General features: G+C 38.6%; 1 protein-coding gene across 1 annotated transcript; it reads left to right on the forward strand.

Annotated features, from left to right (window-relative positions):
• The first annotated feature begins 8,125 nt into the window (after positions 1 to 8,125).
• LOC117333611 (vacuolar protein sorting-associated protein 37D-like) lies at positions 8,126 to 19,293 on the forward strand. Its single transcript, XM_033892991.1, has 5 exons — positions 8,126 to 8,220; positions 10,366 to 10,618; positions 13,677 to 13,848; positions 16,424 to 16,506; positions 16,892 to 19,293. The coding sequence occupies exons 2-5, from the start codon at positions 10,436 to 10,438 to the stop codon at positions 17,210 to 17,212; spliced, it is 759 nt and encodes a 252-aa protein (XP_033748882.1). The 5' UTR covers positions 8,126 to 8,220; positions 10,366 to 10,435; the 3' UTR covers positions 17,213 to 19,293.
• Positions 19,294 to 27,476: the final 8,183 nt, after the last annotated feature.

The raw sequence follows: 27,476 nt of genomic DNA on the forward strand, positions 1-27,476 counted from the left end.
ATGTTCACGAATGAGAAATTGAAATCATCACGCTGATCATGAAGCTTATATGTAACACCATGGAATAGACCACAGGGACATGTAACAATAGTGCACAGGGACATGTAAACACCATGGAATAGACCACAGGGACATGTAAACACCATGGAATAGTCCACAGGGACATGTAAACACCATGGAATAGACCACAGGGACATGTAAACACCATGGAATAGACCACAGGGACATGTAAACACCATGGAATAGACCACAGGGACATGTAACACCATGGAATAGTCCACAGGGACATGTAAACACCATGGAATAGACCACAGGGACATGTAAACACCATGGAATAGTCCACAGGGACATGTAACACCATGGAATAGTCCACAGGGACATGTAACACCATGGAATAGACCACAGGGACATGTGACAATAGTCCACAGGGACATGTGACAATAGTCCACAGGGACATGTGACAATAGTCCACAGGGACATGTAAACACCATGGAATAGACCACAGGGACATGTAACACCATGGAATAGTCCACAGGCACATGTAACACCATGGAATAGTCCACAGGCACATGTAAAGTGGCATTGTTACTATTTAAAATGGATGTTCACGAATGAGAAATTGAAATCATCACGTTGATCATGAAGCTTATTTGTAAGCTGATCCTACTGGTTATGTTGTAAGTAAAGACGAAGGCCATGATCAGTGGCCAACTACAGGATATACGTGACAATTTTTCTTTTAACTCTTATCAAATGTCGGAAAAATAAATATTGATGTAAGAAACGATTTAGGAGCGAATTTTCAAGATAAAAAAGATCTTTCAAGATTTTTTCAAAATCCAATTTCCATAAATTCCACTTCTGTAGTAAGTATCCTGATAGGCCCTGACTAAGAATTGTGGTTATCGTTTATTTATAAAGACTTAGTTTAACAACTACTCTAACCAGCAATAAATCACGCTGATAATGACATTTATGGAGTTAAGAAATCCAATATACACTAAATAGATCTTCTCACTATCTGGTATTGGAACAAATGCAAAAATCAAGACGGTTTGTGAGTATTTGTAGGTAGTACTGTAAGAAAGTACGGACGTGTGTGCTGGATTGGACTGACTTATTGTAAAGGAAGTCCGAAGGTGTGATAGCTTGGACTCACTTATTGTAAAGGAAGTACGGAGGTGTGATAGCTTGGACTGACTCATTGTGAAGGAAGTACGGAGGTGTGATAGCTTGGACTGACTTATTGTAGAGGAAGTACGGGGTGTGATAGCTTGACTGACTAATTGTAAAGGAAATACGGAGGTGTGGTAGCTTGGACTGACTTATTGTAGAGGAAGTACGGGGTGTGATAGCTTGGACTCACTTATTGTAAAGGAAGTATGGAGGTGTGATAGCTTGGACTGACTTATTGTAAAGGAAGTCCGGAGGTGTGTTAGCTTGGACTGACTTATTGTTAAGGAAGTACGGAGGTTTGATAGCTTGGACTGACTAATTGTTAAGGAAGTACGGAGGTTTGATAGCTTGGACTGACTAATTGTTAAGGAAGTACGGATGTTTGATAGCTTGGACTGACTTATTGTTAAGGAAGTATGGAGGTGTAATAGCTTGGACTGATTTATTGTTAAGGAAGTACGGAGGTTTGATAGCTTGGACTGACTAATTGTTAAGGAAGTACGGAGGTTTGATAGCTTGGACTGACTAATTGTTAAGGAAGTACGGATGTTTGATAGCTTGGACTGACTTATTGTTAAGGAAGTACGGATGTTTGATAGCTTGGACTGACTAATTGTTAAGGAAGTACGGATGTTTGATAGCTTGGACTGACTTATTGTTAAGGAAGTATGGAGGTGTAATAGCTTGGACTGATTTATTGTAAAGGAAGCACGGGGTGTGATTGCTCGGACAGACTTGTAGAGGAAGTGCGGAGGTGTGATAGTTTGGACAGACTTATTGTAAAGGAAGTACGGAGGTGTGATAGTTTGGACAGACTTGTAGAGGAAGTGCGGAGGTGTGATAGTTTGGACAGACTTGTTGTAGAGGAAGTACGGGGTGTGATAGCTTGGACTGACTTATTGTAGAGGAAGTACGGAGGTGTGATAGTTTGGACAGACTTGTAGAGGAAGTGCGGAGGTGTGATAGTTTGGACAGACTTGTTGTAGAGGAAGTACGGGGTGTGATAGCTTGGACTGACTTATTGTAAAGGAAGTACGGAGGTGTGATAGTTTGGACAGACTTGTAGAGGAAGTGCGGAGGTGTGATAGTTTGGACAGACTTGTTGTAGAGGAAGTACGGGGTGTGATAGCTTGGACTGACTTATTGTAGAGGAAGTATGGAGGTGTGATAGCTTGGACTGACTTATTGTAAAGGAAGTATGGAGGTGTGATAGTTTGGACCGATTTATTGTAGAGGAAGTACGGAGGTTTGATAGCTTGGACCGACTTATTGTAACGGAAGTACGGAGGTGTGATAGTTTAGACTGACTTATTGTTAAGGAAGTACGGAGGTTTGATAGCTTGGACTGACTTATTGTTAAGGAAGTACGGAGGTTTGATAGCTTGGACTGACTTATTGTTAAGGAAGTACGGATGTTTGATAGCTTGGACTGACTTATTGTTAAGGAAGTATGGAGGTGTAATAGCTTGGACTGATTTATTGTAAAGGAAGTACGGGGTGTGATAGCTTGGACTGACTCATTGTGAAGCAAGTACGGAGGTGTGATAGCTTGGACTGACTTATTGTAGAGGAAGTATGGGGTGTGATAGCTTGACTGACTAATTGTAAAGGAAATACGGAGGTGTGGTAGCTTGGACTGACTTATTGTAGAGGAAGTACGGGGTGTGATAGCTTGGACTGACTTATTGTTAAGGAAGTACGGAGGTTTGATAGCTTGGACTGACTTATTGTTAAGGAAGTACGGAGGTTTGATAGCTTGGACTGACTTATTGTTAAGGAAGTATGGAGGTGTAATAGCTTGGACTGATTTATTGTAAAGGAAGTACGGGGTGTGATTGCTCGGACAGACTTGTTGTAAAGGAAGTATGGAGGTGTGATAGCTTGGACTGACTTATTGTAAAGGAAGTACGGAGGTGTGATAGTTTGGACAGACTTGTAGAGGAAGTGCGGAGGTGTGATAGTTTGGACAGACTTGTTGTAGAGGAAGTATGGAGGTGTGATAGCTTGGACTGACTTATTGTAGAGGAAGTACGGAGGTGTGATAGCTTGGACTGACTTATTGTAGAGGAAGTACGGAGGTGTAATAGCTTGGACTGACTCATTGTGAAGGAAGTACGGAGGTGTGATAGCTTGGACTGACTTATTGTAGAGGAAGTACGGAGGTGTGATAGCTTGACTGACTAATTGTAAAGGAAATACGGAGGTGTGGTAGCTTGGACTGACTTATTGTAGAGGAAGTACGGGGTGTGATAGCTTGGACTCACTTATTGTAAGGGAAGTATGGAGGTGTGATAGCTTGGACTGGCTTATTGTAGAGGAAGTACGGAGGTGTGATAGCTTGGACTGACTTATTGTAGAGGAAGTACGGAGGTGTGATAGCTTGGACTGACTCATTGTGAAGGAAGTACGGAGGTGTGATAGCTTGGACTGACTTATTGTAGAGGAAGTACGGGGTGTGATAGCTTGACTGACTAATTGTAAAGGAAATACGGAGGTGTGGTAGCTTGGACTGACTTATTGTAGAGGAAGTACGGGGTGTGATAGCTTGGACTCACTTATTGTAAGGGAAGTATGGAGGTGTGATAGCTTGGACTGACTTATTGTAAAGGAAGTATGGGGTGTGATAGCTTGACTGACTAATTGTAAAGGAAATACGGAGGTGTGATAGCTTGGACTGACTTATTGTAAAGGAAGTACGGAGGTGTGATAGTCTGGACTGACTTATTGTAGAGGAAGTACGGAGGTGTGATAGCTTGGACTGACTTATTGTAGAGGAAGTACGGAGGTGTGATAGCTTGGACTGACTTATTGTAGAGTAAGTACGGGGTGTGATAGCTTGGACTGACTTATTGTAGAGGAAGTACGGAGGTGTGATAGCTTGGACTGACTTATTGTAGAGGAAGTACGGAGGTGTGATAGCTTGAACTGACTTATTGTAAAGGAAGTACGGGGGTGTGATAGCTTGGACTGACTTGTTTTTAAGGAAATACGGAGGTGTGGTAGCTTGGACTGACTTATTTTAAAGGACGTACGGAGGTGTGATAGCTTGGACTGACTTATTGTAAAGGAAGTATGGAGGTGTGATAGCTTGGACTGACTTATTGTAGAGGAAGTACGGGGTGTGATAGCTTGACTGACTAATTGTAAAGGAAATACGGAGGTGTGGTAGCTTGGACTGACTTATTGTAAAGGAAGTACGGGGTGTGATAGCTTGGACTGACTTATTTTAAAGGAAGGACGGAGATGTGATATCTTGGACTGACTTATTGTAAAGGAAGTACGGAGGTTTGATAGCTTGGACTGACTTATTGTAAAGGAAGTATGGAGTTTTGATAGATTGGACTGACTTATTGTAAAGGAAGTATGGAGGTGTGATAGCTTGGACTGACTTATTTTAAAGGACGTACGGAGGTGTGTTAGCTTGGACTGACTTATTGTAGAGGAAGTACGGAGTTGTGATAGCTTGGACTGACTTATTGTAAAGGAAGTATGGAGGTGTGATAGCTTGGACTGACTTATTTTAAAGGAAGTACGGAGGTGTGTTAGCTTGGACTGACTTATTGTAGAGGAAGTATGGAGGTGTGATAGCTTGGACTGACTTATTGTAAAGGAAGTACGGAGGTGTGATAGCTTGGACTGACTTATTGTAAAGGAAGTACGGAGGTGTGATAGCTTGGACTGACTTATTGTAAAGGAAGTATGGAGGTGTGATAGCTTGGACTGACTTATTTTAAAGGAAATACAGATGTGTTTTAGCTTGGACTGACTTATTGTAAAGGAAGTACGGGGTGTGATAGCTTGGACTGACTTATTGTAAAGGAAGTAAGGGTTGTGATAGCTTGGACTGACTTATTGTAAAGGAAGTACGGGGTGTGATAGCTTGGACTGACTTATTGTAAGGAAGTATGGAGTTTTGATAGATTGGACTGACTTATTGTAAAGGAAGTACGGAGGTGTGATAGCTTGGACTGACTTATTGTTAAGGAAATACGGAGGTGTGGTAGCTTGGACTGACTTATTTTAAAGGAAGTACGGAGGTGTGATAGCTTGGACTGACTTATTGTAGAGGAAGTATGGAGGTGTGATAGCTTGGACTGACTTATTGTAAAGGAAGTACGGAGGTTTGATAGCTTGGACTGACTTATTGTAAAGGAAGTATGGAGGTGTGATAGCTTGGACTGACTTATTGTAAAGGAAGTACGGAGGTGTGATAGCTTGGACTGACTCATTGTAAGGAAGTATGGAGTTGTGATAGCTTGGACTGACTTATTGTAAAGGAAGTATGGAGGTGTGATAGCTTGGACTGACTTATTTTAAAGGAAATACAGATGTGTTTTAGCTTGGACTGACTTATTGTAAAGGAAGTACGGGGTGTGATAGCTTGGACTGACTTATTGTAAAGGAAGTAAGGGTTGTGATAGCTTGGACTGACTTATTGTAAAGGAAGTACGGGGATGTGATAGCTTGGACTGACTTATTGTTAAGGAAATACGGAGGTGTGATAGCTTGGACTGACTTATTGTAGAGGAAGTACGGAGGTGTGATAGCTTGGATTGACTTATTTTAAAGGAAGTATGGAGTTTTGATAGATTGGACTGACTTATTGTAAAGGAAGTACGGAGGTGTGATAGCTTGGACTGACTTATTGTTAAGGAAATACGGAGGTGTGATAGCTTGGACTGACTCATTGTAGATGATGTACGGGGGTGTGATAACTTGGACAGACTTATTGTAAAGGAAGTACGGGTGTGATAGCTTGGACTGACTTATTGTTAAGGAAATACGGAGGTGTGATAGCTTGGATTGACTTATTGTTAAGGAAATACGGAGGTGTGATAGCTTGGACTGACTTATTGTAAAGGATGTATGGAGGTGTGATATCTTTGACTGACTTATCGTAAAGGAAGTATGGAGTTTTGATAGATTGGACCGACTTATTGTAGAGGAAGTACGGAGGTGTGTTAGCATGGACTGACTTATCGTAAAGGAAGTACGGAGATGTGATAACTTGGACTGACTTATTGTAAAGGAAGCACGGAGGAGAGTTGGATTTGACTGACTTGAGTAATGAATAAAATATTGTTTAAGCTAAGCACTTTTCATCAAATCCGATCATTCCCCCAACAGATATCATGCGGAAAGCAATCATCCATCACGGGCGGAACCCATTTGTATACCCCCGCCAATTCGTCGGGAGGGGGATAATAAAACATGTGCTTGGAGAGGGGGATAGGTGCAGGAGATAATTTTTGATACAAGCACTCAACCTAATGTTTTGTGTATAGGAATTAATGTTCTCTTATCCTTGACATCGATATCCACAATTTGACCGATGTTAGATTCTCAATACCCCCTCGGGTTGAGATTCCGCTGTTACACCTCCAAGGGGTGAACGATTATATAATTCCCTGACGGAGTAAAAAAAAAAAAAAAAAGAGAAACGAAATCATCTTTGACGTTTCATGGGGTTAAAGCTGCAAAACGATTGGCGCGTTGTTCTTATTTCGACTGTGAATGATACAATGCAGCAGAGATGATGACGTCAACACGGCTCATTCCTGGTAATCGTTTGGTTGCTCTCCGTTGTACTTCCTCTAATCTATCAATATCTTTTGCCTTTCGAGGATCCCAAACCGAGCTACCGTAATCCAGCTGTGATAGTACCAAACTTTTTTTAAAGTAAAAGGAAAGTTTTGTTATCCATGAAACTAAATGTTCTTCTTAAAAGTCCAAAAATTTGGTTAGCCTAGGCCTGTTATAAATGTTCTCACTAATGTGGTTTTCACGAGGGCTGATTGATAAGTTGTGAGGGTACTCAATGATGTTTTTTAAGTCCTACTATTCTCTGACTATATAGGGCCGTGTACCCAAGGACTAGTCTCATTTGGTTGGTTTATATAGACGAGGTAGCATTTTAAGTAAACAAGACAAGCGGCTTTTGCAAAATGGACAAAAACGGTTAGGGTTAGGTTGAAATAGTCTGTCATTGCCATGGATGCCATTCACGAGCATCCGATTCACCTGATCTCGCTCCATCAGACTTTCTATTTCCAAAACTGAAAACAGCTATTTCAGGCACCTTAACCCTTATCCGAACTCTAACCCTATCACGCAGTAGATGACATTCTGAACAGCCAAGAAAATGAGTTCTATATATAACAGTGGCATTGAGAACCTCATACTGAATGGGATTATGTTGAAAAGTAATGCAATATGTCCGGCAAAATCAAAATCCTTTAATATGAGGCTCACAACATATCAATCAGCCCTCGTAAGCCCTGTATCTACCGTTGTGCGCCAATATCCCCTTTCTTGTCTCTTTTTCAGGTTGTTTCCTAACAATTTGTATGGTTCAGTTGTTCCTTCCATATTTTGTTGTGTACGTCGATATGCATATGTTTGCATTTTTCCGGATGCATCTTAAAAAGCCAGGTGTTGCTCCATGTATTCATCGTGTCAAGAAGTTCGGCTGTAAAGTGCACGTATCCTCTTGTTTTGTAATAACTTAAACATTCTTGGTGTCATCGGCAAACATGTAAATTTAAGAGTTTAATATATTTCTGGTAGGTCGTGTCTCATTTAAAAGAGAATAGTAAATATAGGATATAGCATAATCAGTTATGTATGTATACACCTGTATATATCCTAGTTTTTTTTAAATGTTATATAGAAAATATAAACTAGATCTAGATGATTATTTTTAATAATGAAACGATTTGATTTGATTTTATTAAAAAATGTATATTTTGTTTATTTTATATAGAATCTATTTTTTTTTTCAATTCAAAAACATGTGGTGACTTCATTTTAACTTTAAAGTCAGATATAACGGCACTATTTTTACATAAACGCAATATGCTTTTGATTAGTCAATTTACATTAATTCATGTGAAACATGCAAGGGGTCTCCCGGGTTTATAAAGATAACTATATACAGAGTTATCTTTTCCTTATCGAAATTACGTCACTTCCGTGTTTTCTTCACGAAAGTTGTCATGAAAGAGAAGGTTAGGGAAGCGAACAAGAGTGTCTCTTCTTGATGAGGTTAGTGAGATATGTTTCTAAAAAAAAATCTTGTTGTTATAAGTCGAATTGAAACAAGACACAAAATCGATCTGTGCCCTCCGTCGTTAGATCTAGTAGTAGTATAGGAAGTATGAAGTATATGGATTTCCCAACTGGAGTGTCTGATTTGTCAATGCACTGTATCAGTGTACAACATCATGTTGAACATGTGTTGATAGCTTGACAGACAATTTAAGGCCTTGGGGAGACCAGTCAATTGCAGCTAATATCAGATACTGTTGTAAGCATGTTGTTTTGGTAAATTTGAGTGATTTCACATGAAAATAATGGTATTTTTTGTATGATTATGAATATTGACATTGATAATTACAGTACTAACTTAAACGTTAGTCATAATTTCATGTTGGCCTGACCCAATGGGCGTGTCTATCAAACAGATTAACAAATTTACCTGTAGTAGGTCATTCAGATCGACCTCACACTGGTCAGAACAATAGATTAGGCCACGCCCACCGGAGGTCTTAATTAGCTTGGGTTAATATAAGTAGGGGTTAAATATACGTGAGCTGATAACTATTTATAACTATTGATATAGACTACAGTCATAGCATAAAATTTGGTCAAAAATGAGGAAGAGATTGACTATATAAAGCATATACAAATGTAGCTATTAATTGTACAGATATACATAGCCAAAGCAAGTGGGAGCTTGAGGGCTAAAGTGGACATACACATTGTATAGTGCTATCACTTAACACTGAATGAGCTTATTCTAGCTAGTTTGATCAGATCTACTACACTGAACTATAACTAGATAGTTGCATCAAAAATTAATTTCAACATTATCACATTGCATTGATCAGTCTTCAAGTGATTTTGATGAAACCGATTTACTAATATAGCAACAGGATATTTGAATGCCACTTCTCTTTTCAAATATTTTGGAAATTACTATTGATTTGTAAATGTTTATTTTAGCTCTACTATAGCTATATAATTACGTAAAAAACATGTATTTTTACTGAAATTTCAACTTTACAGCATGTACTTATAGCCCATGCTTACATTTGTACTTAAATTTGGAAGATATTATTTTCTTTAAAATAAGGATTTATGGTATTTGGCTGTTAATTAAATGGCAAAAAGTATCATAGAAAGGGATGGGAGTAAACATACTGTATAGTATCCAGTTAATGGTACCGTGGTTCCTGGGAGTGAAGATAATTATTGTATACCGATAACACGCATTTGGAACCCAACTATCAATTTTCAATGACATGAAGCCATTTTTACATCCCAACATATATGAATATCAAAACAAAAACTTCTTGACCTGGATAAAGCAGCAAAACTAACTGACCACAATCACCTCAAAAATTAAAAATAAGAATTAAATTCAGGGTACACACCAGACCAGTATGTCTTTTCAAAATCAAACGCATTTCACCTGCAAAAATTCCAACAACATTTCAAGATGCATTATTTAATGCTGGCCACATAATTACTACATCCTCTGTAACTTTGATATTAGAAACCTAAATTTCTACCCCAAGGCCGCAGTTACCCTTTGTAATCAGTACATGACTGTATAGTTGTACTTAATAATGATGACTTGAAACAATAGGAAATGGCTCAACAGTTTGAGTTTAAACTTTGATGGTCAAGAATGAATTGAAAAAAAACAAAACAATTCCTTATCACTGATTTTGTCATTGTGTATAAGTTTTTTATTTATTTATCTATAACTAACCAACAGATGTAGTCTGTCTGAGGGCTAGTTTTATCAAAATAAAAACAATCCTTGTAAACGGGGAGTGGGAGATCCAAGTCCCTGAAGGTAGTTTCAGTGCGGCTCTATATGATGTCCATAGTAGTCGGATTCCACAAGGACTGGGTTTTTCGGCTTTAATCCAAATGTAGACCCGCTTCAACACTAAGGCGTGCCATAGAACAAATTTAAAATGCAAACATTCAGCTGTTGCAGATATAAAGTATCAAATGCAGTGCCCTGCGTAGTGACAATAATCAACTGATATTATCAATAATAAAGTAAGGACTTGAATTGGAAATATTTAGAACTCTCACTAGACTTGGGAAGCCATACATGATATTGATACCTGAGCAATGTAAACTTAAACATTAGTTTCTTTTTATTTTTGATAGGAATCTTGCATCTGTTGGGCAATTCTGAAGAGTAATTTACCATTGGAATATAAAAACATAATATTCCAGTATGTATGGGCACTTCAAAGCAGATCAGACCAGTGGATCAAACTCTCCTCGTGGTGAAGCTCCAGTGTTGAAATGTGATGAGGCTGCTGCAGTGGCAATCCTACAACATCTCAACAAAGAAGAACTCCAGAATCTTCTGGAGAATGATGACAAACTTCAGGACCTTATTTCTGATCTTCCTCAGGTATTACATAAATAAAGTAGGATACAGGTAAAGTATCAAACAAACTGATAATAGATATAGAGGCTCGTAAATTGTATATAGATATATATATATATAGATATATCATAAATTGTATGTTATACAGATATATATATATAAATATATTATAGAGGCTCGTAAATTGTATATAGATATATATATATATAGATATATCATAAATTGTATGTTATACAGATATATATAATATATATTATAGAGGTTCGTAAATTGTATATAGATATATATATATTTATAGATATATCATAAATTGTATGTTATACAGATATACATTGTGTATATATATATATAGATATATTATAGAGGCTCGTAAATTGTATATAGATATATGTATATATAGATATATCATAAATTGTATGTTATACAGATATATATATATATATATATATATTATAGAGGCTCGTAAATTGTATGTTATATAGATAAATATAGATATATTATAGAGGCTCGTAAATTGTATGTCATATACAGTGGACCCGCGATAATCCGGACGCCGATAGTCCGGAAAACTCACAGTCCGGACGGAAATGCACGGGAACGGATTTCCGTAACGTGATTTGTACTCACCAGTCCGGAAATTCGGATTCCGATTACGGAAGCCCATTTTGGGAACGGAACGCACTTTTCATTAGTAAATTTCCCTCAATAATCCGGACGATTTTTTCACCACGAGGAGAAAAAAATGTCGGGGCAAGTCACCCGTGTCGACAGCTGTACAGACTATCGCTTGACACTGTGCGTAGTCATAGCGACCGCTGCCAGGTCATAGCCCCGGGTGTTTACCTGTGTTACAATTTGTAGCTTTTGTTTTTATAACGGTACATTGCTTTTTCTCTACGACCTAAATGTTACAGAATTTATGCACAAACATACAGTACGTGATACGATAATTAATCAATCTCAAATACATGTAATAAATTTATGATCCGTAATTAACATCATTAACACTTGTATTGGGTAAACACGGATATCGGCTTTGTAACACCGTTACGTGAAACGACGACTCATTGAAAGATGCATGCTATTAATTACATACACATTTACGTATTAAGCAGTGATCACAAGAACTGGGTTAATTACACACAAATTAGTCAATAGTCGTCAAATACTTAAGTAAGCGTCACATTGTTAAGTGAATATGGGTTTAATAATTATCGGACATCTTGGGTAGTTCTCGCTGGTGTCGCGTACTTTTAAATAGATAGCTTGGGGTTTCTGGTACGTAAAAATCATAAAAAAAAACATGGACTGACGGTAAGTTGTAAAATCCGGGTATTTTATTTAAGGTATTTAAAGTTTGTAATTTCTACTTGTTTGTGAACCTCCGGGACGTGACACGTGTGTTGTTTGTAACAACTTTCACTTTACATGTTCTTTTAAAAACATAGTTTATTTTTTGCTTTCTACAAAACAAAACAAGAATCATATCAGAAACATAAGTATATTTATTGTTAAAAAGTCTGACAATTAGACGTGTTTATGAAACGTCCCGGATTGTATATAATCAAGGGAGATAACTCTTACACGACAATTTTTTTGACCTGGTACACGAAATTCGGCAGTCCGGAAAACTCGTAATCCGGACGGTTTGGACTGGGAACGAAGGTGTTCGGATTATCGAGGGTCCACTGTAGATATATATATAAAGATATATTATAGAGGCTCGTAAATTGTATGTTATATAGATAAATATATAGATATATTATAGAGGCTCGTAAATTGTATGTTATATAGATATATATATAGATATATTATAGAGGCTCGTAAATTGTATGTTATATAGATATATATATAGATATATTATAGAGGCTCGTAAATTGTATGTTATATAGATATAAGGATGCAGGTAATAGAGCCAACACCATGCTAATTGGTTGGGTGGGTAGAGGGTCCTCCACTTCTCCGCTGGATAGCTATCACCCGCATAATGGGAGGAACGTCATAAACAATTACGTCATAATCATATACTATTTTTAGACTTAGATGGGAGCCGCATTTTATGGACAATAGGGTAACAAAATTTGTAAAATTTGTCCTGATGAAGCCTATATAAGGCGAAACCGGTCGACGAAATGATAAAATTTTGGAAAGTTACCACTTCGACTGCTGTTGTGATCGATATACTTATCGTATTATATAGATATATATATAAATATGTTATAGAGACTCGTAAATTGTATGTTATATAGATATATTATAGAGGCTCGTAAATTCTATGTTATATAGATATATATATAGATATGTTATAGAGGCTCGTAAATTGTATGTTATATAGATATATATATAGATATGTTATAGAGGCTCGTAAATTCTATGTTATATAGATATATTATAGAGGCTCGTAAATTGTATGTTATATAGATACATGCAAACAGGTTTGAGATAAAATTAATACAGGCACGCTTAGCTTTTGTACTTAGATTTATACCAGTTTATTTTATATTAACATATTTACAGTATATGAACATGTATATAAATACATACATGTACACATATAGGATCCTTTTGACCACATGCATTTTTTCCTGATCAAGGCTTTAAAAGATAATGAACATTTTCTGTCTGCATTTCCATGTATATACGAAATCTCGGTCTATATAGATTGTAATATATTCCTGACAGGTGATCTGTCTATATATAGATTGTAATATATTCCTGACAGGTGATCTGTCTATATATAGATTGTAATATATTCCTGACAGGTGATCTGTCTATATATAGATTGTAATATATTCCTGACAGGTGATCTGTCTATATATAGATTGTAATATATTCCTGACAGGTGATCTGTCTATATATAGATTGTAATATATTCCTGACAGGTGATCTGTCTATATATAGATTGTAATATATTCCTGACAGGGGATCTGTCTATATATAGATTGTAATATATTCCTGACAGGTGATCTGTCTATATATAGATTGTAATATATTCCCGACAGGTGATCTGTCTATATATAGATTGTAATATATTCCTGACAGGTGATCTGTCTATATATAGATTGTAATATATTCCTGACAGGTGAGGAACATCAAGACGGAGAGAGAGATGTTGATGGCCCAGAACAAAAGTGCCGCAGATTACAACATTTCTTTGATGCCCAAAATGGAGTCACATAAGACAAAACTTGCTACCGACTACGAAGATGCTAATCGCCTCAAAACTGCTCTAGCTATGGACAAGTCTAAACTAGGTATAAATTCTAAAGGTGCAATGAGAGGCAATATTGAGATATTGTCCCATTAAGTGAAAACTAGATGGGTTTTAAGGGATGGCTAATACAATGTTACTATTTTCCAAAACGTTGGTTAATATTTAGTTGCCATGGAAATAAACATACCGTATTTGACCTAATAAGGGCGCAGGGCGCGAGTAATTGACAGTGGGGGCGCCCTTATTAAGATTAGTTATTCTGAAGTTTTATGAAACAGACTATACCTTATAGCAGAATACCCAAGGTTGTAGAAACGGTAAAATATTCAGTCATAAAAATATTTCAGATGAATATATCTATTCATTATCATATATTAAGCTTAAACATCACTTGTGAATACTCCTGTAAACTTGTAAACCATGCCAGCTGATCTTTAGACCAGAGAACGTGTGTTCAACCATTTATGTTCAAATGGAACTCTTTTGTGTTCTATTTATAGAAACAGGTAATTTCCCAGATCTCATATCAGACATCGTTTTCTTTGACCTTATAATTGATTTACAATGTCTTTTACTAGCTTTCTGTTCTGAACAAAAGTTATTTATCAACAAGAATGAAGTCTTTACTTTATCTTCAAATAAAGATGGTAAGTTATTATTTGTATGTGTGTTTAGTTTTGGGTGCTCTTTGCACTGACATGTCACAGTCATCTATAGCCTGTAGGAATACACAAAATGTGGCGAAAACATGTGTTCCAGTTACTTAATTTGCTGAAGAAAATTGAACACATAAAGTAGCAAAATATTTCACATGAATTATTACTTTTGAACACCATTTTGACACTCAGTCAAAGATCTATTTCCTTGAAAAAAGGTAGGGGTGCCCTTATTAGGACAGGCGCCCTTATAAGGTCAAATACGGTAAGCCTTTTATTGGAAGAATCTTGATCACACTTATTGTGAACTAATTACTGTAACTACTGTAATATACTATGTAATATACTGTATAACATACAGTGTAACATACATTTTGATATACAATGTGTTGTACAGTTCCCTCTCGACCTATTGCCAACCTCGTCTACCACCAACTAAAGCCCCAGAATGGATTTCCTCACGATATTATTCCCCCGATAATTTTGCCACCCTTGTATACTGCCATTCGCCATATGATATACAAAATTTCTCATCACTATTTATTTCCATCGATGCTATCACCAATTTGGAATGTTGAACTGTAACCTTCTGTTGTTGGAACTCCTTAATGTTCTATTTTTAGCCCACCATCTCATGATGGCGGGCTATTCAAATCACTTTGCGTCAGTGGTCCGCTGTCCGTCCGCCCCTCCGTCCGTAAATAATTCTTGTTATCACTCTTTCTGAGAAAGTACTGAAGAGATCTTTCTCAAATTTCATATGTAGGTTTCCCTTGGTCTGTAGTTATGTATATTGCATTTTGGGACCGATCGGAAAACAACATGGCCGACAGGCAGACATCTTGGATTTTGACAATTGAACTTTGTTATCGCTATTTCTCAGAAAGTACTGAAGGGATCTTTCTAAAATTATGGATGTAGGTTTCCCTTGGTCTGTATAATAAGGTAGACTGTAGTTATGATATACTGTCAAATGCAGACTGTATAATAGGAATCTAAACAGTTTCTAAGGTCAAAGTAAAGGTCGTTGTTACTAAAAATAAAACCAGTTTGTGTGTTATAACTATGACCTGTATTTGTGTGTTATAACTATGACCTGTATTTGTGTGTTGTAACTATGACCTGTATTTGTGTGTTATAACTATGACCTGTATTTGTGTTATAATTATGACCTGTATTTGTGTGTTATAACTATGACCTGTATTTGTGTGTTGTAACTATGACCTGTATTGTGTGTTATAACTATGACCTGTATTTGTGTGTTATAACTATGACCTGTATTGTGTGTTATAATAGACCTGTATTTGTGTGTTGTAACTATGACCTGTATTTGTGTGTTATAACTATGACCTGTATTTGTGTGTTATAACTATGACCTGTATTTGTGTGTTATAACTATGACCTGTATTTGTGTGTTATAACTATGACCTGTATTTGTGCGTTATAACTATGACCTGTATTTCTGTGTTATAACTAAGACCTGTATCTGTGTGTTATAACTATGACCTGTATTTGTGTGTTATAACTATGACCTGTATTTGTGTGTTATAACTATGACCTGTATTTGTGTGTTATAACTATGACCTGTATCTGTGTGTTATAACTATGACCTGTATTTGTGTTATAACTATGACCTGTATTTGGGTGTTATAACTATGACCTGTATTTGTGTGTTATAACTATGACCTGTATTTCTGTGTTATAACTATGACCTGTATTTCTGTGTTATAACTATGACCTGTATTTGTGTGTTATAACTATGACCTGTATTTGTGTGTTATAACTATGACCTGTATTTGTGTGTTATAACTATGACCTGTATTTGTGTTATAACTATGACCTGTATTTGTGTGTTATAACTATGACCTGTATCTGTGTGTTATAACTATGACCTGTATTTGTGTGTTATAACTATGACCTGTATTTGTGTTATAACTATGACCTGTATCTGTGTTGTAGATGTTATGCGGGGAGAACAGTCTTTAGACACTGTTAGTGTGTTATTACAGACAGCTGCAGCAAAGACAGAGGAGGAGGCAGAGGTAAAAAAATTCTTTATTTTGTATCAGAATAGTACTGTTTTAAATTGAGTGTTGACTAAGGCAATGACTATTTTATATCAAAAAGTGTTTTTAGTGTTTTTCATGATTATACTGTCATTTATTTCAATTTACAACTTAGATGCCACATTACATCTGAGTAAATTAGGTTAATGTGTTTTTTAAATTTGGGAGGACAAAAAGTGCTTCCAATGTCTGTCTTTCAGTTCCATCTGTCTCTCATTCTGATCAATGACAACCCCTCCATAGATTTGGTTAATGTTATACAACTGAGAAACACCCAAGGTAGACTACATATATATATATATGATAACATTGGCTTTCAATTCACAATTATCATATTAAGTGTTTTTATATATATATACAGGAAATATCTGACCAATTTTTCGACCGAAAAATGGATGTTGAGATATTCTTGGAGCAATACTTAAGCAAAAGGACTCTTTCACATCTGCAACTAGTGAAGTCGCAGAAGCTTACTGAACTCATGCGTGCTCAACCCAGTCCAGCCACACACAGCAATCAACAATCAAGCTACACCTGGGGGGCTGGACCGCGTGGGGGTACCTACCCGGCCCCACCACCTGTAGCCCAGCCCAGTGGTGCACTGCCCTACCCTAGTGGACCTTCGTACCAATCAGGCGGATCTTTTCAAATGCCCCATAGTGGGTATTACAATCATAGGTGATTGGGAAATACTCATTAAATATTAACCTGTCTAAATTAGACCTATTTTATTGTGAATTGTTCAATTGTGATTAATGGAATATGTTGGAAATGACCTGTACTTTGTGCTTTGTGAAAAGTGAATTAAAACTAGCAGGGACATGAATTATTTTGTTCTAATATATTTTAATTGTGTGGTAAGTACTATGTCTAGAAGTGTATTTATATGCAAAGCTCTCTTGGAAGAACAACATACATTTTTACTTCACTCGTCAAATTGAATTTTGTCTTCATTTCTTGAGAACATTTTAATGACTAGTGTGTTTCTTAAAATATTCTTTACATAGCTTGAATTGTCCAAAATTATTGATAGCTTGTTATTCATTAATGTATCTAACTGATATTAGTTAATCTACAAGAAAAGAGTTTCTGTTGAAGTATCCTAACTTTACAAAACGGTAGATGAACAACCATTCTACAAAGTTTTAAAACCATTTTAGGTCACTTGAGGTGAAGACTAGCCTCAAGTGACCCATTCTAATTGCCTTTTGTCCATCGTCGGGTGTCTATAAACTCTTTACATTTTCTACTTCCTCTCAGTAACCTTTGACCCAATTTCAATGAATTCGAAGGTCAAGAAGAATGTGTATTATATAGTCCCCAACCATCCTGGGGGCTGAGAGCAGGGGTCGAAAGGGGTCAAATTGATTGAAATTTCAAAAATCTTCTTAAGACCCAGATATGGTAGAATTCAATACTCTTCATAAATGGAAGAGTTCGCATGAACCTCTAGGAAAGGGGTAAAATTTACTATAGTTTATAAAATAAAGGGAAACCACATATTTGAGCATTTTCGTTGATTTTTGATTGGAAATGATTCAAACTTGGTTTATCAGTACAGGATATCAGTTTAATGGTATGTACATATTGGCTCTGGCTGACCCCAGGGGGCCGATAGACATGCAGGGCTAAAACCAATCAACTTGACTGAAAATGTAACTCAGGTGACCGTTAAGGCCCATGGGCCTCTTGTTTTATTAATTTATTGTGTTGATAGTATGTCAGAAAGGCCTATCGTCACTGGTTCTGTTTTAAACATGAGAATTATGATATTACATTGACAGCTACATTTAGTATGATGTCACATGTCACATTATTTATATACGTAATCCAGCAGAATATTTCCTATATCTCGTACCCATGTGTGTAAGTTAATGATGTGATGATACTTTAAATGCTATTTTAAAACATGTGATTACCATTATATTGTACAGAAATTACTGATACTGTCTTTATATTTTATTTCTAGAAATATTTCTAAGAGATTTTAGAAATGTGTTCTGCATATAAGATGATTTTAGGTATATAACCAGTGGGAGTGATCGTTAACAAAGCCAATTAACTATCAGTAGTGTGAAGCTTGTTGGAAACCATTTTGTTCAGCAATATAATAAATTAGAAATGAACAGAAAAATTAAACCTACACATCAGAGTGTACAGTCAAACTTCTATGTAAGTGGACATACATGTATAATGTTTGGAGACTACTATGTCGGAAGATTTAGAAGTCTGGTCAACTAATTTAGCCAAGTATGTGGCGATAATGGTTCAGAGAGACTTTTTAGATATCCTAGAGCGACCACACTTTGATCTGACCTTGTAACAGATTTAGCCAAAAGGGCAACTGATTTTGGACTGTTTTATCACTGTTAAGCTGTCTACTGGCCATTTTGGGTAGTAAAATGGTAAAAGTTTACCCAGTTCTAGATCTTTCAATTTGTTGTTACTTGCCAAGCTATATTTCTAGGAGACATCTTAATAATAAATCATTTTAAAATGCCACATTTCACCAAGTTTTCCTTCATCATTTCCATCTAGGTTGATAACATACGGAGCCTTAGTAATTATATATAGGCTTGTCATTAAAATCATGCAACACAAAAAACGTGCCATCATGATATCCATGAAGTTTTATATTGAGGGAGACCCATAATACAATAGTATATCTTGTTACTAATATTATGCTATGTATATATTCTAATATTATGCTATGTATATATTGGGGGTCAAATTGTTCATTAAATTCTCTCAGAATAATCAAAATTTCTTTTAACAATTTGTTTGTTAGCATTACATATGCATGGAATCTGGTATTAATAGTATTGTGATACAAGCTCAATCTACTTAAAGTTAAACTTGTGATTTCCCCTCTTCTACGATGCACTGCAATCCAAGTATCACTGTAATACAAGATAAACATGCTACATACACCTGTAGTGACACACCTTTAATTATACAGTACCGTACCTGTGGGTAGAGTATACAGTACCGTACCTGTGGGTAGAGTATACAGTACTGTACCTGTGGGTAGAGTATACAGTAACGTACCTGTGGGTAGAGAACTGTAGTGACACACCTTTAATTATACAGTACCGTACCTGTGGGTAGAGAACTGTAGTGACACACCTTTAATTATACAGTACCGTACCTGTGGGTAGAGAACTGTAGTGACACACCTTTTAATTATACAGTACCGTACCTGTGGGTAGAGAACTGTAGTGACACACCTTTAATTATACAGTACCGTACCTGTGGGTAGAGAACTGTAATGACACACCTTTAATTATACAGTACCGTACCTGTGGGTAGAGAACTGTAGTGACACACCTTTTAATTATACAGTACCGTACCTGTGGGTAGAGAACTGTAGTGACACACCTTTAATTATACAGTACCGTACCTGTGGGTAGAGAACTGTAGTGACACACCTTTAATTATACAGTACCGTACCTGTGGGTAGAGAACTGTAGTGACACACCTTTAATTATACAGTACCGTACCTGTGGGTAGAGAACTGTAGTGACACACCTTTAATTATACAGTACCGTACCTGTGGGTAGAGTATACAGTACCGTACCTGTGGGTAGAGAACTGTAGTGACACACCTTTAATTATACAGTACCGTACCTGTGGGTAGAGAACTGTAGTGACACACCTTTAATTATACAGTACCGTACCTGTGGGTAGAGAACTGTAATGACACACCTTTAATTATACAGTACGTACCTGTGGGTAGAGAACTGTAGTGACACACCTTTTAATTATACAGTACCGTACCTGTGGGTAAAGAACTGTAGTGACACACCTTTAATTATACAGTACCGTACCTGTGGGTAGAGTATACAGTACCGTACCTGTGGGTAGAGAACTGTAGTGACACACCTTTTAATTATACAGTACCGTACCTGTGGGTAGAGAACTGTAGTGACACACCTTTAATTATACAGTACCGTACCTGTGGGTAGAGAACTGTAATGACACACCTTTAATTATACAGTACCGTACCTGTGGGTAGAGAACTGTAGTGACACACCTTTAATTATACAGTACAGTACCTGTGGGTAGAGAACTGTAGTGACACACCTTTTAATTATACAGTACCGTACCTGTGGGTAGAGAACTGTAGTGACGCACCTTTAATTATACAGTACCGTACCTGTGGGTAGAGTATACAGTACCGTACCTGTGGGTAGAGTATACAGTACCGTACCTGTGGGTAGAGTATACAGTACCGTACCTGTGGGTAGAGTATACAGTACCGTACCTGTGGGTAGAGTATACAGTACCGTACCTGTGGGTAGAGTATACAGTACCGTACCTGTGGGTAGAGAACTGTAGTGACACACCTTTAATTATACAGGACCGTACCTGTGGGTAGAGAACTGTAGTGACACACCTTTAATTATACAGTACCGTACCTGTGGGTAGAGTATACAGTACCGTACCTGTGGGTAGAGTATACAGTACCGTACCTGTGTGTAGAGAACTGTAGTGACACACCTTTAATTATACTGTACCGTACCTGTGGGTAGAGAACTGTAATGACACACCTTTAATTATACAGTACCGTACCTGTGGGTAGAGAACTGTAGTGACACACCTTTTAATTATACTGTACCGTACCTGTGGGTAGAGTATACAGTACCGTACCTGTGGGTAGAGTATACAGTACCGTACCTGTGGGTAGAGTATACAGTACCGTACCTGTGGGTAGAGAACTGTAGTGACACACCTTTAATTATACAGTACCGTACCTGTGGGTAGAGTATACAGTACCGTACCTGTGGGTAGAGTATACAGTACCGTACCTGTGGGTAGAGAACTGTAGTGACACACCTTTAATTATACTGTACCGTACCTGTGGGTAGAGTATACAGTACCGTACCTGTGGGTAGAGTATACAGTACCGTACCTGTGGGTAGAGAACTGTAGTGACACACCTTTAATTATACAGTACCGTACCTGTGGGTAGAGAACTGTAGTGACACACCTTTTAATTATACAGTACCGTACCTGTGGGTAGAGTATACAGTACCGTACCTGTCGGTAGAGTATACAGTACCGTACCTGTGGGTAGAGAACTGTAGTGACACACCTTTTAATTATACAGTACCGTACCTCTGGGTAGAGAACTGTAATGACACACCTTTAATTATACTGTACCGTACCTGTGGGTAGAGAACTGTAGTGACACACCTTTGAATTATACAGTACCGTACCTGTGGGTAGAGTATACTGTACCGTACCTGTGGGTAGAGTATACTGTACCGTACCTGTGGGTAGAGTATACAGTATCGTACCTGTGGGTAGAGAACTGTAATGACACACCTTTAATTATACAGTACCGTACCTGTGGGTAGAGAACTGTAGTGACACACCTTTTAATTATACAGTACTGTACCTGTGGGTAGAGTATACAGTACCGTACCTGTGGGTAGAGTATACAGTACCGTACCTGTGGGTAGAGTATACAGTACCGTACCTGTGGGTAGAGTATACAGTACCGTACCTGTGGGTAGAGTATACTGTACCGTACCTGTGGGTAGAGTATACAGTATCGTACCTGTGGGTAGAGAACTGTAATGACACACCTTTAATTATACAGTACCGTACCTGTGGGTAGAGAACTGTAGTGACACACCTTTAATTATACAGTACCGTACCTGTGGGTAGAGTATACAGTACCGTACCTGTGGGTAGAGTATACAGTACCGTACCTGTGGGTAGAGTATACTGTACCATACCTGTGGATAGAGTATACTGTACAGTACCTGTGGGTAGAGTATACAGTACCTTACCTGTGGGTAGAGTATACTGTACCGTACCTGTGGGTAGAGTATACTGTACAGTACCTGTGGGTAGAGTATACTGTACCGTACCTGTAGGTAGAGTATACTGTACCGTACCTGTGGGTAGAGTATACTGTACCGTACCTGTGGGTAGAGTATACTGTACCGTACCTGTGGGTAGAGTATACTGTACCGTACCTGTGGGTAGAGTATACTGTACCGTACCTGTGGGTAGAGTATACTGTACCGTACCTGTGGGTAGAGTATACTGTACCGTACCTGTGGGTAGAGTATACAGTACCGTACCTGTGGGTAGAGTATACAGTACCGTACCTGTGGGTAGAGTATACAGTACCGTACCTGTGGGTAGAGTATACTGTACCGTACCTGTGGGTAGAGTATACTGTACAGTACCTGTGGGTAGAGTATACAGTACCGTACCTGTGGGTAGAGTATACTGTACCGTACCTGTGGGTAGAGTATACTGTACAGTACCTGTGGGTAGAGTATACAGTACCGTACCTGTGGGTAGAGTATACAGTATCGTACCTGTGGGTAGAGAACTGTAGTGACACACCTTTTTTGAATTATACAGTACCGTACCTGTGGGTAGAGAACTGTAGTGACACACCTTTAATTATACAGTACCGTACCTGTGGGTAGAGTATACAGTACCGTACCTGTGGGTAGAGAACTGTAGTGACACACCTTTAATTATACAGTACCGTACCTGTGGGTAGAGTATACTGTACCGTACCTGTGGGTAGAGAACTGTAGTGACACACCTTTAATTATACAGTACCGTACCTGTGGGTAGAGTATACTGTACCGTACCTGTGGGTAGAGAACTGTATGTAGTGACACACCTTTTAATTATACAGTACTGTACCTGTGGGTAGAGTATACAGTACCGTACCTGTGGGTAGAGTATACAGTACCGTACCTGTGGGTAGAGTATACTGTACCGTACCTGTGGGTAGAGTATACAGTATCGTACCTGTGGGTAGAGTATACAGTACCGTACCTGTGGGTAGAGAACTGTAATGACACACCTTTAATTATACAGTACCGTACCTGTGGGTAGAGTATACAGTACCGTACCTGTGGGTAGAGTATACAGTACCGTACCTGTGGGTAGAGTATACAGTACCGTACCTGTGGGTAGAGTATACAGTACCGTACCTGTGGGTAGAGTATACTGTACCGTACCTGTGGGTAGAGTATACAGTACCGTACCTGTGGGTAGAGTATACTGTACCGTACCTGTGGGTAGAGTATACTGTACAGTACCTGTGGGTAGAGTATACAGTACCGTACCTGTGGGTAGAGTATACTGTACCGTACCTGTGGGTAGAGTATACTGTACAGTACCTGTGGGTAGAGTATACAGTACCGTACCTGTGGGTAGAGTATACTGTACCGTACCTGTGGGTAGAGTATACTGTACCGTACCTGTGGGTAGAGTATACTGTACCGTACCTGTGGGTAGAGTATACTGTACCGTACCTGTGGGTAGAGTATACTGTACCGTACCTGTGGGTAGAGTATACTGTACCGTACCTGTGGGTAGAGTATACTGTACCGTACCTGTGGGTAGAGTATACTGTACTGTACCTGTGGGTAGAGTATACTGTACCGTATCTGTGGGTAGAGTATACAGTACCGTACCTGTGGGTAGAGAACTGTAGTGACACACCTTTAATTATACAGTACCGTACCTGTGGGTAGAGAACTGTAGTGACACACCTTTTTAATTATACAGTACCGTACCTGTGGGTAGAGAACTGTAGTGACACACCTTTAATTATACAGTACCGTACCTGTGGGTAGAGTATACAGTACCGTACCTGTGGGTAGAGAACTGTAGTGACACACCTTTAATTATACAGTACCGTACCTGTGGGTAGAGAACTGTAGTGACACACCTTTTAATTATACAGTACCGTACCTGTGGGTAGAGTATACAGTATCGTACCTGTGGGTAGAGAACTGTAGTGACACACCTTTTAATTATACTGTACCGTACCTGTGGGTAGAGAACTGTAGTGACACACCTTTAATTATACAGTCCCGTACCTGTGGGTAGAGAACTGTAGTGACACACCTTTAATTATACAGTACCGTACCTGTGGGTAGAGAACTGTAGTGACACACCTTTAATTATACAGTCCCGTACCTGTGGGTAGAGAACTGTAGTGACACACCTTTAATTATACAGTACCGTACCTGTGGGTAGAGTATACAGTACCGTACCTGTGGGTAGAGTATACAGTACCGTACCTGTGGGTAGAGAACTGTAGTGACACACCTTTAATTATACAGTACCGTACCTGTGGGTAGAGAACTGTAATGACACACCTTTAATTATACAGTACCGTACCTGTGGGTAGAGTATACAGTACCGTACCTGTGGGTAGAGAACTGTAGTGACACACCTTTTAATTATACAGTACCGTACCTGTGGGTAGAGAACTGTAGTGACACACCTTTAATTATACAGTACCGTACCTGTGGGTAGAGTATACAGTACCGTACCTGTGGGTAGAGTATACAGTACCGTACCTGTGGGTAGAGTATACAGTACCGTACCTGTGGGTAGAGAACTGTAGTGACACACCTTTTAATTATACAGTACCGTACCTGTGGGTAGAGTATACAGTACCGTACCTGTGGGTAGAGTATACAGTACAGTACCTGTGGGTAGAGAACTGTAGTGACACACCTTTAATTATACAGTACCGTACCTGTGGGTAGAGTATACAGTACAGTACCTGTGGGTAGAGAACTGTAGTGACACACCTTTAATTATACAGTACCATACCTGTGGGTAGAGTATACTGTACCGTACCTGTGGGTAGAGAACTGTAGTGACACACCTTTTAATTATACAGTACCATACCTGTGGGTAGAGAACTGTAGTGACACACCTTTGATTATACAGTACCATACCTGTGGGTAGAGTATACAGTACCGTACCTGTGGGTAGAGTATACAGTATCGTACCTGTGGGTAGAGTATTCAGTACCATACCTGTGGGTAGAGTATACAGTACCGTACCTGTGGGTAGAGTATACAGTATCGTACCTGTTTGTAGAGTATACTGTACCGTACCTGTGGGTAGAGAACTGTAGTGACACACCTTTAATTATACAGTACCGTACCTGTGGGTAGAGTATACAGTACAGTACCTGTGGGTAGAGAACTGTAGTGACACACCTTTAATTATACAGTACCGTACCTGTGGGTAGAGAACTGTAGTGACACACCTTTTAATTATACAGTACCGTACCTGTGGGTAGAGAACTGTAGTGACGCACCTTTAATTATACAGTACCGTACCTGTTGGTAGAGAACTGTAGTGACACACCTTTAATTATACAGTACCGTACCTGTGGGTAGAGAACTGTAGTGACACACCTTTAATTATACAGTACCGTACCTGTGGGTAGAGAACTGTAGTGACACACCTTTAATTATACAGTACCGTACCTGTGGGTAGAGAACTGTAGTGACGCACCTTTAATTATACAGTACCGTACCTGTGGGTAGAGAACTGTAGTGACACACCTTTTAATTATACAGTACCGTACCTGTGGGTAGAGTATACTGTACAGTACCTGTGGGTAGAGTATACAGTACCGTACCTGTGGGTAGAGTATACAGTACCGTACCTGTGGGTAGAGTATACAGTACCGTACCTGTGGGTAGAGAACTGTAGTGACACACCTTTTAATTATACAGTACCGTACCTGTGGGTAGAGAACTGTAGTGACGCACCTTTAATTATACAGTACCGTACCTGTTGGTAGAGAACTGTAGTGACACACCTTTAATTATACAGTACCGTACCTGTGGGTAGAGAACTGTAGTGACACACCTTTAATTATACAGTACCGTACCTGTGGGTAGAGAACTGTAGTGACACACCTTTAATTATACAGTACCGTACCTGTGGGTAGAGAACTGTAGTGACGCACCTTTAATTATACAGTACCGTACCTGTGGGTAGAGAACTGTAGTGACACACCTTTTAATTATACAGTACCGTACCTGTGGGTAGAGTATACAGTACCGTACCTGTGGGTAGAGTATACTGTACCGTACCTGTGGGTAGAGTATACTGTACAGTACCTGTGGGTAGAGTATACAGTACCGTACCTGTGGGTAGAGTATACAGTACCGTACCTGTGGGTAGAGAACTGTAGTGACGCACCTTTAATTATACAGTACCGTACCTGTGGGTAGAGAACTGTAGTGACACACCTTTAATTATACAGTACCACTGTAGTGACACATAAACAATCTTCTTAAGACCCAGATATGGCAGAATTTAATACTATCCGTGTATAGAAGGTTCTACCAAAATTGATAATTTCACAGCTTCTGGATTTTTAGCCCACCATCATCAGATGGTGGGCTATTCAAATCGCCCTGCGTCCGTGGTCCGTCGTCCGTCCGTCCCTCCGTCCGTCCGTCCGTCCGTCCCTCCGTCCGTAAACAATTCTTGTTATCGCTATTTCTGAGAAAGTACTGAAGGGATCTTTCTCAAATTTCATATGTAGGTTCCCCTTGGTGCCTAGTTATGCATATTGCGTTTTGAGACCAATCGGAAAACAATATGGCCGACAGGCAGCCATCTTGGATTTTGACAATTGAAGTTTGTTATCGCTATTTCTGAGAAAGTACTGAAGGGATCTTTCTCAAATTTCATATGTAGGTTCACCTTGGTGCCTAGTTATGCATATTGCGTTTTGAGACCAATCAGAAGACAACATGGCCGACAGGCAGCCATCTTGGATTTTGACAATTGAAGTTTGTTATCGCTATTTCTGAGAAAGTACTGAACGGATCTTTCTCAAATTTCATATGTAGGTTCCCCTTGGTGCCTAGTTATGCATATTGCCTTTTGGGACCAATCGGAAAACAACATGGCCGACAGGCAGCCATCTTGGATTTTGACAATTGAAGTTTGTTATCACTATTTCTGAGAAAGTACTGAAAGGATCTTTCTCAAATTTCATATGTAGGTTTCCCTTGGTGCCTTGTTATGCATATTGCATTTTGAGACCAATCGGAAAACAACATGGCCGACAGGCAGCCATCTTGGATTTTGACAATTGAAGTTTGTTATCGCTATTTCTGAGAAAGTACTGAAGG

Source organism: Pecten maximus, chromosome 8, assembly GCF_902652985.1.
Source record: "Pecten maximus chromosome 8, xPecMax1.1, whole genome shotgun sequence".
Lineage (NCBI taxonomy): Eukaryota > Metazoa > Mollusca > Bivalvia > Pectinida > Pectinidae > Pecten > Pecten maximus.

Coding starts and splice junctions, on each gene's coding strand:
- LOC117333611 (XM_033892991.1), top strand. CDS start 10,436: ATGTATGGGCACTTCAAAGCAGATCAGACCAGTGGATCAAACTCTCCT. Junction 13,849..16,423: donor TATGGACAAGTCTAAACTAG/GTATAAATTCTA, acceptor TCTGTGTTGTAG/ATGTTATGCGGGGAGAACAG. Junction 16,507..16,891: donor AGACAGAGGAGGAGGCAGAG/GTAAAAAAATTC, acceptor ATATATATACAG/GAAATATCTGACCAATTTTT.